This window comes from Lampris incognitus, chromosome 2, assembly GCF_029633865.1.
Source record: "Lampris incognitus isolate fLamInc1 chromosome 2, fLamInc1.hap2, whole genome shotgun sequence".
In the NCBI taxonomy this organism is placed as follows: Eukaryota; Metazoa; Chordata; class Actinopteri; order Lampriformes; family Lampridae; genus Lampris; species Lampris incognitus.
Window position 1 is genome coordinate 96,496,072 of NC_079212.1, and position 17,418 is coordinate 96,513,489.

At 42.1% G+C, this 17,418-nt stretch overlaps 1 protein-coding gene across 1 annotated transcript in view; it reads right to left on the minus strand.

Moving 5' to 3' along the window:
* Positions 1-17,418, minus strand: part of LOC130106656 (inter-alpha-trypsin inhibitor heavy chain H3-like) — a 41,001-nt gene that overhangs the window by 7,113 nt on the left and 16,470 nt on the right. The window contains exons 16-22 of the mRNA XM_056272845.1: positions 12,385-12,423; positions 9,184-9,201; positions 8,846-8,875; positions 7,734-7,751; positions 7,397-7,426; positions 6,285-6,302; positions 5,941-5,970 (exon numbers count right to left, since the gene is read on the minus strand). Coding sequence (XP_056128820.1) covers positions 5,941-5,970; positions 6,285-6,302; positions 7,397-7,426; positions 7,734-7,751; positions 8,846-8,875; positions 9,184-9,201; positions 12,385-12,423 — 183 coding nt within the window. The remainder of the gene's footprint in view (positions 1-5,940; positions 5,971-6,284; positions 6,303-7,396; positions 7,427-7,733; positions 7,752-8,845; positions 8,876-9,183; positions 9,202-12,384; positions 12,424-17,418) is intronic.

The window sequence follows — 17,418 nt, forward strand, 5'->3', positions numbered from 1 at the left end:
CTGCGTATTTTTTTGTTGTCTGCGCCTGTCTCTGCTCTGTCTCGTGATCAGAAGGCATTTTTGTTTTCTTTTCTCCATGCATTTCTATCAGGTGTAATAACAATCATCATCAACATCAACCTTTATTTTAATAGGCAAGTTAATTAAGAGCAAACTCTTATTTACAATAACGGCCTATGTTGGGGGTAAATGCCCCCTAAGGGAAGGGGATGGGGAGTATCAATCAAGTTTGACTGAGCTGAGGTTAGGAATTTTAGAAATAGTTTTAATAAAAAAAAAAAAGAAAGCAAGAAAGAAAGAAAAAAAAACCCAGCTTGAATGAAAAATCGTATTAGTTTCAAATATAAAACTAATCATTCTAATAAAATCAATTGAACAGAATTTACTTGCACAACCTCGTGACGGTGTCAAGACTTAAATATTAACCTTTAGAATTTTCTCCTTTTAGCGTGTGGAAAAATGAACAACCGAATGTTTTGCAGTTGTAACCCACATGATTACATGTACTCTGTGACGTATGTAAGTTCCACGAGTAGCCTCTAGGAGGCACACTAGCTACAGAGTTTAAACCATAGAAACAACCGTCGACAATAGAGAAGAGAAATACGGATATTTAGAAATACGGACAACTTTGACTATGGATACTTGAATTATTGATATTTGAACTACGGATATTTGAGCTACAGGACATTTGAACTACGACAAAAAAAGATCCCTCCCACGAAGCTTCCTTGGTGAGCCGCTAGCCAAAGCTAAAAAGTAAACAGCTTTCTGTGTTCCATGTAATCATAGTCATTTACGTAGGATATCTTGATTTTATCCAAAGACAGATGATCTCCCGTTGAAGGAAGAAGGAAGACTCTTTTCTCTTGTGTTTTGTACGCTGCTGGAATCCTGGTGAGATAAGAGTTTAAAATCTTGAAATCTAAAGACTGACAATTTTCCATTGGTTGCTAAGCTAAGCTAACCCAGCTAAAACGTATATCTATGATCCTTAGCAGTTCCCATATGATTCAGAGCTTTAAAACCAGTCAGGACACCCGGTCCATAGGGTTTATTTGATGTAGGAATGTTAGACATTTTAATATAATAATATGCTTGTTGTTAAAAAAAAAACTGTAAGCTCCAGTTGCCACTAGCCACCGAGCCAACTCGGGCTACATGGCATCCATGGAACCCATAGCAGCCAGCTAGACGTGAATTCACGTTGACAGTGTCGCAGCCTGGCTGCGATGACATAGTTTTTAACTGTTCTTACAGCAATAGGCTGTTGTCATTCAGCCGCATATTAGTTATATGTAGGAAATGATTTAATTCTGAGAATTGACTCTAGATTTGGGTATTTTTATTTTGTTTGTAATTGTTTGATAGAGATTGCAATTAATAAGGAATCTGTACAATTTTGTGCAGACTGGTTTTTTTTGTACCCTGAACAACCCCCCTTGCTACACCGTTTGGAACCCTTGGATACCCCCTTTGGATTGCCCCCATCATCACCCTGGATTTGGATTCATCATCATCGCCTCTACATTAACTCGCCCCTGTGATTGTGGTAGGATCTGGACATTGCACCTTGCACAGATTGGAAGACTGAATCATTCCCCCTTTTCTTTTCTTTATTATTTCTTTGAGTGCACTCATACTTTATTTTGGATTATTTTCTTTAATTTGTTAGTGTAGAATATGGCTGCATAAGTAATATATTAGAAGGGTATAAAATAGAATATAGATAGATATAGACAATAAATAGAATATTAGGAAGAACTTTTAAAAAGTATAATAGAGTAAAATATGTATATATATATATATATATATATATATATATAACACATCTAATTTAGTATTGATATTGAAATAACTTTACTTTGAACTGTTGAAATAAATTGTTTTTTTTTATTGTAAACTATACCCACGAGTGTGTGTGTTGTCTTTGGGGTGAGTACTAGAATCTGGTCTAGAAAAAAACCTACACCAATCTCCACTGAACTTAGACATTAGACTGTAAACTGTCCCTGCGCAAGCATAGGCCCATTCCCCTGTCGTGCAGGTTACACAGTCATAGATAAGAGTCAAATAAATACAAACAATAATAATTGTGTGTAAATTAAAGATCCCATTGATGCTCTCAGTGAAAATAGTATATTGAAAATTAAAAGAACACACCTTCAAATTAAATCTGCAGGGGCGACTGATCCACTAAGTTTAGCATTAAGAGAAGGATTTACCTTGTCTGGGCAGTGGCTGGCGCTTTTGAACTTGGGAACGGAATTTTTTCTTTCCACCTATGCAGGAAAGTTGATATGATAATCAATCCATCTATCTATCCACTGATCTATCATCTATTTGTTTAAACGTTTGTGTGTTTGATTGTTTGTTTGTTTATTCCATGTAAAAAAAAACTAGCTAATTATTACAAATTGACTACTTATTTAACCTAGTGGTGAAATTGTAAGGTTTATTTAACCAGTATGCATTGTTTGTGATTATGGCTTATTTCTCTTTTCACTTACTAAAAAAGTCACAGTTTTTGTTTTGATATTTATGTAAGTCTAGGACCACTATATATATATATATATATATATATATATATATATATATATATATATATAAAACATAGAGTGTCTTAGTAAGGTGTTGGTTCACCCACATTTGATATTTCATATCTTGTTCAATGTCTGGGGTATTTTATAATGATTTACCCCTGTTCTGGTAAAGTGGTGGTTATTCTTCCTATTCACAGTATTTCCTGGTATATTGTTCACCTCTGTCATCCAGAGAAAAAAAACATCACCTTGTATTTTCAATCTATGTGCTCACTGTCCTTGCTGTACTTAAGTGCTATTCTGTGGGACGCAATGAAGCCAAGGAAGCTTTGGAGAACAGTGTGAGTCGGACATGTCTGATGCCTGCTCTTGTGTATTATTAGGGTGGCCAAGTTTTGTCCCCCCCCCCCCCCGGGTCGCTGCTCCACCCCCTCTGTCCATCCGGGGAGGACTGCAGACTACCACATGCCTCCTCTGATACATGTGGAGTCGCCAGCAGATTCTTTTCACCTGACAGTGAGGAGTTTCACCAGGGGGACATAGCGCGTGGGAGGATCGCGCTATTCCCCCCAGTCCCCCCCCCCCCTGAACAGGTGCCCCTACCGACCAGAGGAGGCGCTAGTGTAGTGACCAAGAAGCATACCCACATCTGGCTTCCCACCCGCAGACATGGCCAATTGTGTCTGTAGAGACAACCGACCAAGCCGGAGGCAACACGGGGATTCGAACCAGTGATCCCCGTGTTGGTAGGCAATGGAATAGACTGCCATGCCACCCAGACACCCTTGTGGCTAAGTTTAAACAGATTCTCCATTTTGGAAATTTTATGACGCATGTCTTTCAGTGGAAAACACTTGCCTGTTCTATTTAAGAGAGATACTGCATCCCATTCCAAGTTTGCATTGCCCTGGAAAAGCATCCTGAATTTTTTAAAGTATGTGAAGTTGACACTCGAGACCATTCCCAGTCAGCCGTAAAGATAATGATGAGCTAGTCAGAAGGACGCCTCTTTGACTCTTGTAAAACTCAGCCTGCACCTTGTTCATTTATGGACCACCTAAATGGTATCATGGCCCACAGCAGAGGCAGATCTAAGGGGATAGAGACGAGGGAAAAGGGGGAACTACAAGAGTGGGACAAAACAGATTAAACCAGTTATTTGTCAGCATCTGTTATGTATAAAAAATTTTAAAGAATAAGGCAAATTTTTCTCATCCTAGACAGCAAATTTGCTGTGGCCCGGACCCGTCCCCCAACCGACACTTCATCCGGCCCACATACCGTGTGGAATGATGGCACTTGCGCGGCCCGCTCCTGTTTGCCAGATCAGGGCCAGAACCAAGCCATAGCAATGCTGCGTGTGCCACATATTTGACGAAGGTGGCCCATAGTTGTTTTGTGATATTTGGGCCATATTCACCATTTACCACACGGGCCACTTCAGGGTCACATCAAGATTACATGTTGCTGAGAGCACTGCATATTTGCCAAAAAAGGCCCACGTTTGATTTGGCATATTTCAGCCATATTTGCTATTATACATGTGGGCAACATCAAGCTCGCATCCATTTTGTCAGGGCCAGAAGAAGGCCATCAGTGCCGCATCATTGCCTGAAGTGGCCCACATCCGGGTGCTATCTGTGATTTTAGAGAAAACATCAACCTGATTCTGTTTTTGATAGCAGCTGCTTCTGACATAATTAAAATAATATCTAAAAACCCTAGTATTGATTTTCAAATGCATTAACATATACTGCTAATGCCCCCAGAATAGCCAGATAGCAGGAAAAAACAAACAAACATATTTTTCAGCTAGAATGGAACATGAAACAGTTGTTTTTTTTTCATTTTGTGAGAAGGAAGACAGAGCATACTGTCCCTGCATATCTAGGAACAACTACAAAAGGAAAAATAAGGACATACAGTAAATAAACACATTTTCACATGACAATTGTTTTTGGTTTGTGCACCGGCATTGCTCACCCGAAAATACCAAGGTCAAACTGTAGGTAACAGACAGAAATCTATTTGCAGAGCCAGGGCCGGGAGACAGCCAGTGTGTATAGCCAGATACACTGTACATTCTAAAAGTTAAATTTACTTTAAAAAATTAGGAATCCAATTACCTTGGGAAAAGTAAGTAAATCAAGTAAGTAAATTGTGTCAAGTTATGTGAAATGATTTCACATAACTTGACACAATTAAGTTCATTTACTTACTTTTCCCAAGGTAATCGGTTTCCTAATTTTTTCTTAAGTAAACCTGACTTGTTAGAATTTACAGTGTAGCAGGGAAAAAAAAATTCAGCTGGGATGGAAAATGAAACAATTTTTTCTTTTTTAATTTTGTGAAAATGAAGATTTATTGTGGGACCATCAATATGGGTTTAGGAGTAATCGATCGACATCTTTAGCAGTGACGGATTTTGTAGAAAATATAGCAACAGCAGTAGATAAGAAACAAAACACTGAAGGTGTTTTTATTGATTTACGTAAAGCATTTGACACAATCGATCATTCCTTATTTTTGAAAAAATAAGAGCACTATAGTATAAGAGGTGTCACACAACGCTGGTTAAGAAGTTATTTAAATAATAGGTTTCACTGAATATCATCCAAAAAGAGTAACTTGTGGTGTTCCATAAGGTTCATTATTGGGACCTAAGTTGTTTATACTTTATTTAAATATTTCGATGGTATCTAATATGCTGAAATTTGTTACGTTCGATGATACAAATTTATTTTGTTCTGGGGACGATATGAAAGATTTTTTTTTTCAAAAACCAATTACCTTGGGAAAAGTAAGTAAGTAAACTTAATTGTGTCAAGTTATGTGAAATGATGATCCATCCATCCATCCATCCATTATCCGAACAGCTTATCCTGCTCTCAGGGTCGCAGGGAAGTTGGAGCCTATCCCAGCAGTCATTGGGCGGCAGGCGGGGCGACACCCTGGACAGGCAGCCAGGCCATCACAGGATCCACACACACTCATACCTAGGGACAATTTAGTATGGCTGATTCACCTGACTTACATGGCTTTGGCCTGTGGGAGGAAGACGGAGCACCCGGAGGAAACCTATTCGCAGACATGGGGAGAACATGCAAACTCCACACAGAGAATGACCTGGGATGACCCACAAAGGTTGGACTACCCCGGGGCTCGAACCCAGGACCTTTTTGCTGTGAGGTGACTGCGCTAACCACTGCACCATCATGCCACCCATTTACTTACTTTTCCCAAGGTAATGGGTTTCCTAATTTTTTTTTTTAAATAAACCTAACTTGTTAGAATTTACAGTGTAGCAGGAAGAAAAAAAACAAAACATATTTTTCAGCTGGAATAGAACATGAGTTTTTTTTTTATATTGTGAGAAGGACGATAGAGCATACTGTACCTGGAAGAGGATGATGATGATAAGGACGACCTGGATGTGCAGCGCCAATTATAAAAGGAGAAATAAGGACATATAGTAAATAAACACTTTTCCACATTATAATTGTTTTTGGTTTTTGCACCAGCATTGCTGACCCAAAAATACCAAGGTGGAACTTTAGGGAACAGACAGAAATCTATTTGCAGAGCCAGGGCCGGGAGAAAGCCAGTGTGTATAGCCAGATAGCAGGGAGAAAAAAACAAACAAACAAAAACAAAACAAAACATATTTTTCAGCTGGAATGGAAAATGAAACAGTTTATTTGTCTTTTTTGTAATTGTGCAAGAAGGAAGAGCATACTGTACCTGGAGGTGCAGCAGCACCTGCAAAAGGAAACGGACATACAGTAAATAAACACTTTCACATTACAATTGTTTTTGGTTTGTGCACCGGCATTGCTCACCCGAAAATACCAAGGTCAAACTGTAGGTAACAGACAGAAATCTATTTGCAGAGCCAGGGCCGGGAGAAAGTCAGTGTGTATAGCCAGATACACTGTAAATTCTAAAAGTTAAATTTACTTCGATCATTCCTACTCGAAGAAATTGGAGCGCTATTGCATAAGAGGTGTCAAACAACGCTGGTTAAGAAGTTATTTAAATAATAGGTTTCACTGAATATCATCCAAAAAGAGTAACTTGTGGTGTTCCATAAGGTTCATTATTGGGACCTAAGTTGTTTATACTTTATTTAAATATTTCGATGGTATCTAATATGCTGAAATTTGTTACGTTCGATGATACAAATTTATTTTGTTCTGGGGACGATATGAAAGAATTTTTTTTTCAAAAACCAATTACCTTGGGGAAAAGTAAGTAAGTAAACTTAATTGTGTCAAGTTATGTGAAATGATGATCCATCCATCCATCCTTTCATCCATCCATTATCCGAACAGCTTATCCTGCTCTCAGGGTCGCAGGGAAGTTGGAGCCTATCCCAGCAGTCATTGGGCGGCAGGCGGGGCGACACCCTGGACAGGCAGCCAGGCCATCACAGGATCCACACACACTCATACCTAGGGACAATTTAGTATGGCTGATTCACCTGACTTACATGGCTTTGGCCTGTGGGAGGAAGACGGAGCACCCGGAGGAAACCTATACGCAGACATGGGGAGAACATGCAAACTCCACACAGAGAATGACCCGGGATGACCCACAAAGGTTGGACTACCCCGGGGCTCGAACCCAGGACCTTCTTGCTGTGAGGCGACTGCGCTAACCACTGTACCATCATGCCACCCATTTACTTACTTTTCCCAAGGTAATGGGTTTCCTAACTTTTTTTTTAAATAAACCTAACTTGTTAGAATTTACAGTGTAGCAGGAAGAAAAAAAACAAAACATATTTTTCAGCTGGAATAGAACATGAGTTTTTTTTTATTATATTGTGAGAAGGACGATAGAGCATACTGTACCTGGAAGAGGATGATGATGATAAGGACGACCTGGATGTGCAGCGCCAATTATAAAAGGAGAAATAAGGACATATAGTAAATAAACACTTTTCCACATTATAATTGTTTTTGGTTTTTGCACCAGCATTGCTGACCCAAAAATACCAAGGTGGAACTTTAGGGAACAGACAGAAATCTATTTGCAGAGCCAGGGCCGGGAGAAAGCCAGTATGTATAGCCAGATAGCAGGGAGAAAAAAAAACAAACCAAAACAAAACATATTTTTCAGCTGGAATGGAAAATGAAACAGTTTTTTTGTCTTTTTTGTAATTGTGCAAGAAGGAAGAGCATACTGTACCTGGAGGTGCAGCAGCACCTGCAAAAGGAAACGGACATACAGTAAATAAACACTTTCACATTACAATTGTTTTTGGTTTGTGCACCGGCGTTGCTCACCCGAAAATACCAAGGTCAAACTGTAGGTAACAGACAGAAATCTATTTGCAGAGCCAGGGCCGGGAGAAAGTCAGTGTGTATAGCCAGATACACTGTAAATTCTAAAAGTTAAATTTACTTCGATCATTCCTACTCGAAGAAATTGGAGCGCTATTGCATAAGAGGTGTCAAACAACGCTGGTTAAGAAGTTATTTAAATAATAGGTTTCACTGAATATCATCCAAAAAGAGTAACTTGTGGTGTTCCATAAGGTTCATTATTGGGACCTAAGTTGTTTATACTTTATTTAAATATTTCGATGGTATCTAATATGCTGAAATTTGTTACGTTCGATGATACAAATTTATTTTGTTCTGGGGACGATATGAAAGAATTTTTTTTTCAAAAACCAATTACCTTGGGGAAAAGTAAGTAAGTAAACTTAATTGTGTCAAGTTATGTGAAATGATGATCCATCCATCCATCCTTTCATCCATCCATTATCCGAACAGCTTATCCTGCTCTCAGGGTCGCAGGGAAGTTGGAGCCTATCCCAGCAGTCATTGGGCGGCAGGCGGGGCGACACCCTGGACAGGCAGCCAGGCCATCACAGGATCCACACACACTCATACCTAGGGACAATTTAGTATGGCTGATTCACCTGACTTACATGGCTTTGGCCTGTGGGAGGAAGACGGAGCACCCGGAGGAAACCTATACGCAGACATGGGGAGAACATGCAAACTCCACACAGAGAATGACCCGGGATGACCCACAAAGGTTGGACTACCCCGGGGCTCGAACCCAGGACCTTCTTGCTGTGAGGCGACTGCGCTAACCACTGTACCATCATGCCACCCATTTACTTACTTTTCCCAAGGTAATGGGTTTCCTAACTTTTTTTTTAAATAAACCTAACTTGTTAGAATTTACAGTGTAGCAGGAAGAAAAAAAACAAAACATATTTTTCAGCTGGAATAGAACATGAGTTTTTTTTTATTATATTGTGAGAAGGACGATAGAGCATACTGTACCTGGAAGAGGATGATGATGATAAGGACGACCTGGATGTGCAGCGCCAATTATAAAAGGAGAAATAAGGACATATAGTAAATAAACACTTTTCCACATTATAATTGTTTTTGGTTTTTGCACCAGCATTGCTGACCCAAAAATACCAAGGTGGAACTTTAGGGAACAGACAGAAATCTATTTGCAGAGCCAGGGCCGGGAGAAAGCCAGTATGTATAGCCAGATAGCAGGGAGAAAAAAAAAACAAACCAAAACAAAACATATTTTTCAGCTGGAATGGAAAATGAAACAGTTTTTTTGTCTTTTTTGTAATTGTGCAAGAAGGAAGAGCATACTGTACCTGGAGGTGCAGCAGCACCTGCAAAAGGAAACGGACATACAGTAAATAAACACTTTCACATTACAATTGTTTTTGGTTTGTGCACCGGCATTGCTCACCCGAAAATACCAAGGTCAAACTGTAGGTAACAGACAGAAATCTATTTGCAGAGCCAGGGCCGGGAGAAAGTCAGTGTGTATAGCCAGATACACTGTAAATTCTAAAAGTTAAATTTACTTCGATCATTCCTACTCGAAGAAATTGGAGCGCTATTGCATAAGAGGTGTCAAACAACGCTGGTTAAGAAGTTATTTAAATAACAGGTTTCAATATGTGAATACTGAAAACACTAAATCACATTCAAGAAGAGTAACTTGTGGTGTACCACAAGGTTCAGTATTGGGACCTAAGTTGTTTCTAATTTATTTAAATGATATTTCAATGGTATCTAATATGTTGTAATTTGTTACATTTTCTGATGACACAAATGTATTTTGTTCTGGGGAAGACATGAAAGAATTGCTGAAAACAGTAGAAGGGGAATTGAGAATGTTAAAAAATGGTTTGATATCAATAAGTTATCACTAAATGAAAATAAAACAAGTTTTATGGTGTTAAGTGGTTTTAGGGTTAATTGTGAAATAAAACTTAAGTTAAATGGAGTTGAAATTGAAAGAGTATTTGAAACAAAATTCTTGAGATTGATTATAGATCATAAACTCTGTTGGAAACCACATATAGAATATATTAAACGGAAATTATCTAAATCTATTCTATCTATTCTTTACAACAACAAAAAATCGGAAACCAATGACACTGGGAAAAGTAAGTAAGTAAACTTAATTGTGTCAAGTTATGTGAAATGATATTATGTGAAATGATTTCCCATAACTTGACACAATTAAGTTTATTTACTTACTTCCATCCATCTATCTATCCATCCATTATCCGAGCTGCATATCCTGCTCTCATGGCCACGGGGATGCTGGAGCCTATCCCAGCAGTCACTGGGCGGCAGGCGGGGCGACACCCTGGACAGGCCGCCAGGCGATGACAGGGCCCCCCCACACACACACACACATACCTAGGGAAAATTTAGTACGGCCGATTCACCTGACCTCCATGTCTTTGGACTGTGGGAGGAAACCGGAGGCCCCGGAGTAACCCCACGCAGACACGGGGAGAACATGCAAACTTCACACAGAGGACGACCCGGGATGACCCACAAAAGTTGGACTACCCCGGGGTCTGAACCAAGCGCGGAGTTTGCGGTGGGGGGCTGAAACGGGTAATTGCATTTTTTCAAAAAAGATTTGAATAATTACATTTGGCATGACCAGATATTTTTTCAATATTTTAAATAACACAAAAAAACTAAATGGTACTAGGTAATACATCTGAGTTCATATACTGATTTAGTAAAAAAAAAAAAAAATGTTCAGGGCTCTGGGTCACGTGACGAGTGACACGCACGCTAACGTAAATCGAACCAGCAATTCTCAGCTGGCATACATGGGTAATAACGTTGTAGTTATCTAGTTGGCACGAAAATATGGACATAAGGAGATTTTTAAAACGTCGAGCTCCAGACGACACAAATAGTCAGCCATCGGGATTTAACAAGGATACAACACAAACATCAGTAACCGATGATGACGATAGGCAAAACGATACTGTTGTGAACTTGGAGGAAACTTGGAGCAGCTCTGGATTAGCAACAACTGCTAGCAGTGCTGACGGTCACCCCGCAGACGCACGAGCCGAACTAGGTAACACAGATGACCTTGGAGAAAAACACGGCTGTCCTAAGCAACCTACTCTGCCCCAATTCCCCCAACATGTTTTGGAAGTACAAAACGATCGTTTTCCACTTAAGTTGAACACTTCCTTGATTCCTGGAGATGACCCTTTGATTTAGGACTTTATTTATGTTGGGGCTGTTGCATTTAGTTTAATTTTGAAGTGTCGGGGCATTCCGCCACCTTGTGTCTATTGCGTTCCATGACAGCCGTGCTGTGATTGGATTTCGTAAAGGCAAATTGTTAAATTGTTACGATGTAATTTCAAATCTGCTTTAAAAATAAACATATATGTTTATTTAACATGTTTGTGTAAACTACTAATAAGACACGTTAGTCCCTAGCTAACGGGTCTGACCTTTTAGCCAAGTGGTTAGCGATGTCGCCTTGTGGTGCAGTACACCCTGTATCGAATCCCGCACCGGGCAAGAAAATAACCGGTTACATTTGTTTTGTCCATATCTGCTCGTGCTGTGTTCCCAGGGTGGTAGGCCAGGTCTCAGCTGTTACAATGAGTTTTTGTTTTTTTTGCCCCCCCCTGGCTCGAATGTCAAACTCCGCCTACGGTTTGAACCCAGGACCTTCTTGCTGTGAGTGTCACAGTCCGGCCGAACTAGCTTGCAACATGGCGTGCATGTGCTGCTCCGTGTACTCCAGGCCAGGTTTTCCCGTCTGCCCTGTCTCCTGGTTGATGGACATGTGAGACAGCCAACAATCAGCTCCTGCTCTACCACACCTGCTGCCACTCTCCTCGTCAGCTATGGCTTTTAAAGCCATGCCAGGAGCTACACTCCTTGCTAGATTGTTGCGTCGCTCGGAGAGAGATTTTGCTCATGCTTACTACTTTTGGACTCCTGATTTTTGACCCACGCCTGTGTCTGGATTGTGTTTTCGCCTATTGTCTTGGACACTTTTCTCTGCCTGTTTAGCCACGTGAGTCTGCCTGATCCCTGCCTGTACCTTTGCTGTGTTTCCATGCTCATCTGTGTACCGAACTCTGCCAGTTTTTGACCTTTTGGATATCTGCCTGTACCATTGCTAGGATTTTTTGATATTTTTGAATTTGTCTTTTTACTACCTCATCGGTTCCTTTATTCCATGTTTGGCTTCTAATTCATCTGATCTCCTGATTTAAAACACCTAAACCTATTTTCTGTCCCCGAGTCTGCTTTTGGGTCCGCAGTCTTTACCCGGCCGCACAGGCCCTGACAGTGAGGTGACCACGTTAACCACTGCGCCATCGTGCCGCCCATTTACTTACTTTTCCCAAGGTAATGGGTTTCCTAAAAAATGTGTTTAAAGTAAACCTAACTTGATGTAATTTACAGTGTAGCAGGAAGAAAAAAAACACATTTTTCAGCTGAAATGGAACATGAAATAGTTTTTTTTTTTTTTGTGAGAAGGAAGATGGAGCATACTGTACCTGGATGATGACGATGGTGACCTGGAAGTGCACCGCCAACTATAAAAGGAAAAATAAAGACATGTAGTAATTAAACACTTTTACATGTTACAATTGTTTTTGGTTTGTGCACCTGCATTGCTGACCCAAAAATACCAAGGTGGAACTTTAGGGAACAGACAAATCTATTTGCAGAGCCAGGGCTGGGAGAAAGCCAGTGTGTATAGCCGGGGGGGCAAAAAACCAAACACATTTTTCAGCTGGAATGGAAAATTAAAGTTTTTTTTTTTTTTGTAATTGTGCAAGAAGGAAGAGCATACTGTACATGGAGGTGCAGCGGCACCTGCAAAAGGAAACGGACATACAGTAAATAAACCTTTTTGCATTACAATTGTTTTTGGTTTGTGCACCGGCATTGCTGACCCAAAAATACCAAGGTCAAACTTCAGGGAACAGACAGAAATCTATTTGCAGGACCGGGATAAAGTCAGTGTGTAATAGCCAGATACACTGTAAATGTCACAGCCTCTCTCCCTTGACATCAAAGCAATCACCCTTGACACCTGCTGACCCCCCCTTCACCCCGGTACACCAGCTGGTCACAGCCTCTCTCCCTTGACATCAAAGCAATCGCCCCCTCTCCCTTCACATCAAAGCAATCGCCCTTGACACCTGCTGACCTGAAAGTTCATTAAAAGATGTATTTTTGAATGAAGTATTCATCTTTATTGTTAGTTATCACATGCCTAAAACAACCTCAAGCTAAATTTAAAAGCTGATAGCTAAATAAGAGCCATTGAGTAATTGTGCGATTCATAATCCGAATAGTCGATTATTCGTCTATCAAAATAGTCGTTAGTTGCAGCCCTAGTTACGTCTACCACCAGATGCAGCTGGGCTAGCTCAGACACAGTTGTGCTAGCTAAGTGGGCAGCATGGCGACACACAGAGCACCGAAGCAGTGGTGTTTAACAAAGACTGAGACGGTGAAGTCTTTTGAGAACTGGCGTCAGAACCTGCTTTATATACTGTCGCTCGATGCCGGGTTTTCCCCCTTCCTGCTCGATGGCGTGGGGTGGGAGAAGTCTAAAACGTCCCCTGTCCGGGGATTCGCAGATGACGGTGAAGATATTCCCGCGCCCCGATGTCGAAATAAAGAACAGAAGGTATCCATGTTAGAGCTAATGTTGGGACAGATAGCCAATTATTGGCCTGTAATCTCTCGTCACAGCATAGTCAGACACTCCACATCTATCGACAGCATATGGCAAGCTATTCGTCTACATCTGGGGTGCCCAACCAGTCGATTGCGGGCTGATTGCCAGTCGATCACGAGAGGATTTTGAAGAATTGAGTTAGATTTTGAAAAAATAAATAAATCGGCAGTCCCTTGTTTTCACATCTTGATTGACATCGAATCTGACCAACCATGAAGAGGCAAGGTCAGCACTGGTCCTGTATTAGTCAGATTCAACATCAATCAAGATATTATTGGTCTCTCACTCGCAAGCTCTGACGTAACTTAGCGTCAAAGTGGAGAGACGAGAGCCGCGGCTAACGGTAACAAGACCGACTTCTCTTTAACTTTATTGTGTGTGTTCAGCGACAAACAACAAAAGTGGTTGAAGCCAAAGATCGAAACCTTATCATTTCCACAGTGAATGGGAGGAAGCTTATTTTTTCGTTTACTCAAACGCAAAATTCATCTGTCTCATCTGCACCGCGATTCTGTAGCCCAACCAGCTACAAAGAACTGGTAAGCATCCAGACTTTTGTATGCTTTTAGGTCAGCACCTGTGTATGGAGACACTCCGTTGGTAACATTGTGGTACAGATCGTGTGGATTGAACTCGGGCAGACTGGACAATTTTGCTAGATCCGTGAACACATCGGTAGGAAGAAGGTACGGGGCGGTAGCTAACCCTGCTATCGCTAGCTTCTCCACATATCGCTCTTTGTGCCGTCCTACAAGGTGACTCACTTCACAGGACAGCTCCACAATATTACTCTGACTATTGGTAGCCATCACTTAAATTTAAACTATAATAGCTACTCATCCGTCGCAATATTTTGTTTGTTTTTGTTGTTCGCTTTTGAATTTCCCGGTCTATCACTTCCCGCCGTCCGTCATGGCGTTCATATTCCCCGCGAGTGGGACGTGACGTCACGTGCAAAGGGTCAATACCGAAGAAGGGTCATTGGGAGCGCCATTTTAAAACGATGCCCAAAAGACATGATACAGATTTCCCAGTGAAAACAGCTCTACCATACAGAAAACTGCAGAAGTTGAAGTCTCAGCTAGCAACGCAGCAGTCCATTTTTACGAGACCCAGCGCCAAGGGTGAGGCTGTAAGGACAGCGTCGCATCGCGTCAGTCATGTTCTTGCTAAACTGTGGAAGAGGCGTTTGCTGTGGCTGCGGCTGCACTCTTCGGTGATTTCAAGAATAAAACGGACATTGTGAATGCCATTAAAGACGTTCAACTACCCCGGAATACTGTCACACGGCGCTGTGAGGAAATGGCCGGAAGTCTTCATGAGCAACTGAAGAAGGACGTTGAGGTATGTGAGTGTTTTCCCCTCCAGTTCGACGAGTCAACCAATATGGCGGATGTGGCGCAGTTCTGCATTTTCATTAGAATGGCCTTTGACGACATTATGAGCGCAGAAGAAGAGCTGCTCACTATTTTGCCACTTAAAGGATAGACTAGAGGCGAAGATATTTTTCAAGGATCCATGGAATTCGTTAACCAGAATAAACTGGCCCCTTTTAAACTCATCTGCATTACAACTGATGGCGCACCTGCTATGGTAGGCCATACTAATGGGTTCGTTGGATTGTGCAAGCAAAGAGATTCTTTTCCCGACTTCCTTAATTATCATTGCATAATTCACCATTAAGTGCTGTGTGGGAAGATCTTAAACATGAAAGAAGTAATGGATATTGCTATGAAGATTGAGTTCTCGGCAGAACACACACATCTGTTGCTGCATACGGATGTAAGGTGGCTGAGCAGAGGCACATTTTTGTGGAGAGATTCAGTGAGTTGTTGCTTGAAATCAGAGATTTTCTCAAGCTCACTAGATATACACAGCTAGAGGACAACAAGTGGCTTTTGGATTTGGCATTCCTAACCGATCTCACCAGCATGTTGAATGAGCTGAATTTAGAACTACAGGGAAAGGATAAATGCGTAATAAATATGACCAGCTCAGTGAACACGTTTAAAAGCAAGCTCCGACTGCTGTCAAGTAGGCTGCAATGCAGTGACCTGCGAAACTGCTCACATGCAGGCAGAACTTAAACGTCAGGGTAACGACACAGCACAGCTTGGTAATGCACATTATGAGGAGCAAGTTCAGAGCATCTTGTCAGAGATTGATAGGCGCTTTACTGACTTTGCATCCATTGGACCTGTTGCCAGCTGTCTGTGTTTTCCATTTGGAAGTATTGATGTGGATGACATTGCATCGCTGTTTCACACGGACAGCCCTGCTGTGGAGAACGAGATCCTCACACTTCAAACTGACATTGAGATTAAATCCAGGGCAACACAAGGGGTGAAGGGAGCGTTCTGGGAGCTCCTGCTGCAGGAAAAGTACCCCATCCTCAGGAGATGTGCCATGAACTTCGCAGCACTTTTTGGATCAACCTACCTGTGTGAATCTGCTTTTTCTCACATGAAGATCATCAAGTTGGAAGTACAGAGCCACAATGACAGATGACTGCCTTCTGGCCTGCCTAAGGCTTGCAACCAACTGCTACAACCCTGACTATGAGAAACTATCCTCCTCCTCCCAGTGCCAACGGTCCCACTAAGGTAGAGAATGACATTTATTTCTGCTTTTTTAACAGAGAACTATACAGTATAGTGGCTGTACTATTTTCTGTTTGTCGTGTGTATTGAATGGGTATTACAGTAATGTGGTTCCATATTTGGGCTGGTAGATCTCGGCTGGCTGGCAAATGTAAAAGTAGATCTTGGTTCAAAAAAGGTTGGGCACCCCCGGTCTACATTATGGCTTTCAGTGTACCGGAGCTGTGTCTGAACTCCCCAAGTCAAAGCAATCCATCCCTGTCCGGACAAGGAGGTCATGTCCCCTTTGTAAATGTGCCGGCAGGCCTGATAATCACTTCCTCAGCAAATGTTCCTTTCTGCCCCCCCCCCCCAAGGTAAAATGTACATGGCAAAGTCGTGCCAGGTTTTGGGAGAGCAGGTCGAGACTGATGATGAGGTAGAGGAGTGCGTTAGTGGGGAGCCAGCGCCATCTAGTGGTGTGAAACGTGTACTTATCAAACAGTCCCCTTACCTCGATGCCTTCCATGGACACTGCCCTGTGCGTCTCACCATTGATAGTGGGGCAACAGGCAACATGATGAGGGCCTCATGCACGACCAGGCTGGGCGTCACCGTCACAGGAAGTACGCAGTCCGCATTCCAAGCAGATGGCCCGTCCCTTTTGAAAGTATTGGGAGAAACACGGACACACTTCCAGAGAGATGGCCATGACCTCTATTTTGAGAGCCTTGTCGTTGAGAATCTCGAATCTGACATCCTGGCTGGAATTCCCTTTATGGAAAAGAACGACGTCTCCATCAGACCAGCCAAACACCACATCTGCTTGGGCGAGGATATATACCGCTACGGCACCCTCCAAACACTGACGGACAGGCATGCCGTACGGCGCATGCACGTGCTCCGCGCTCCAGATAAATCTACTGTGTGGCCAGGGGAGTACATTTCGCTCGAGCTGCCTCCTGAGCTGTGCAACGGTGAGCTGGCTGTTGAACCACACGTCGATGTCTCATGTGACCAGTCTGACACACAGCAGTGGCCTGCCCCATCTTTGCTACAGGGTGTGTCCGGGAAGATCCGTGTCCCAAATCTCACTGGCGAGTCGCGGCTGGTCCAGAAAAGCCACCATCTATGCCGTGTCCACGCCACATATGTCCCGTCACTCAGTGACACCGCCGTGCCAGCTGATCCCCCCCAAACCAGCCCCGACGACCATGTCAGCCTTGTCCTCTGACCTTGTCGCTCTGGATCCAGAAAAC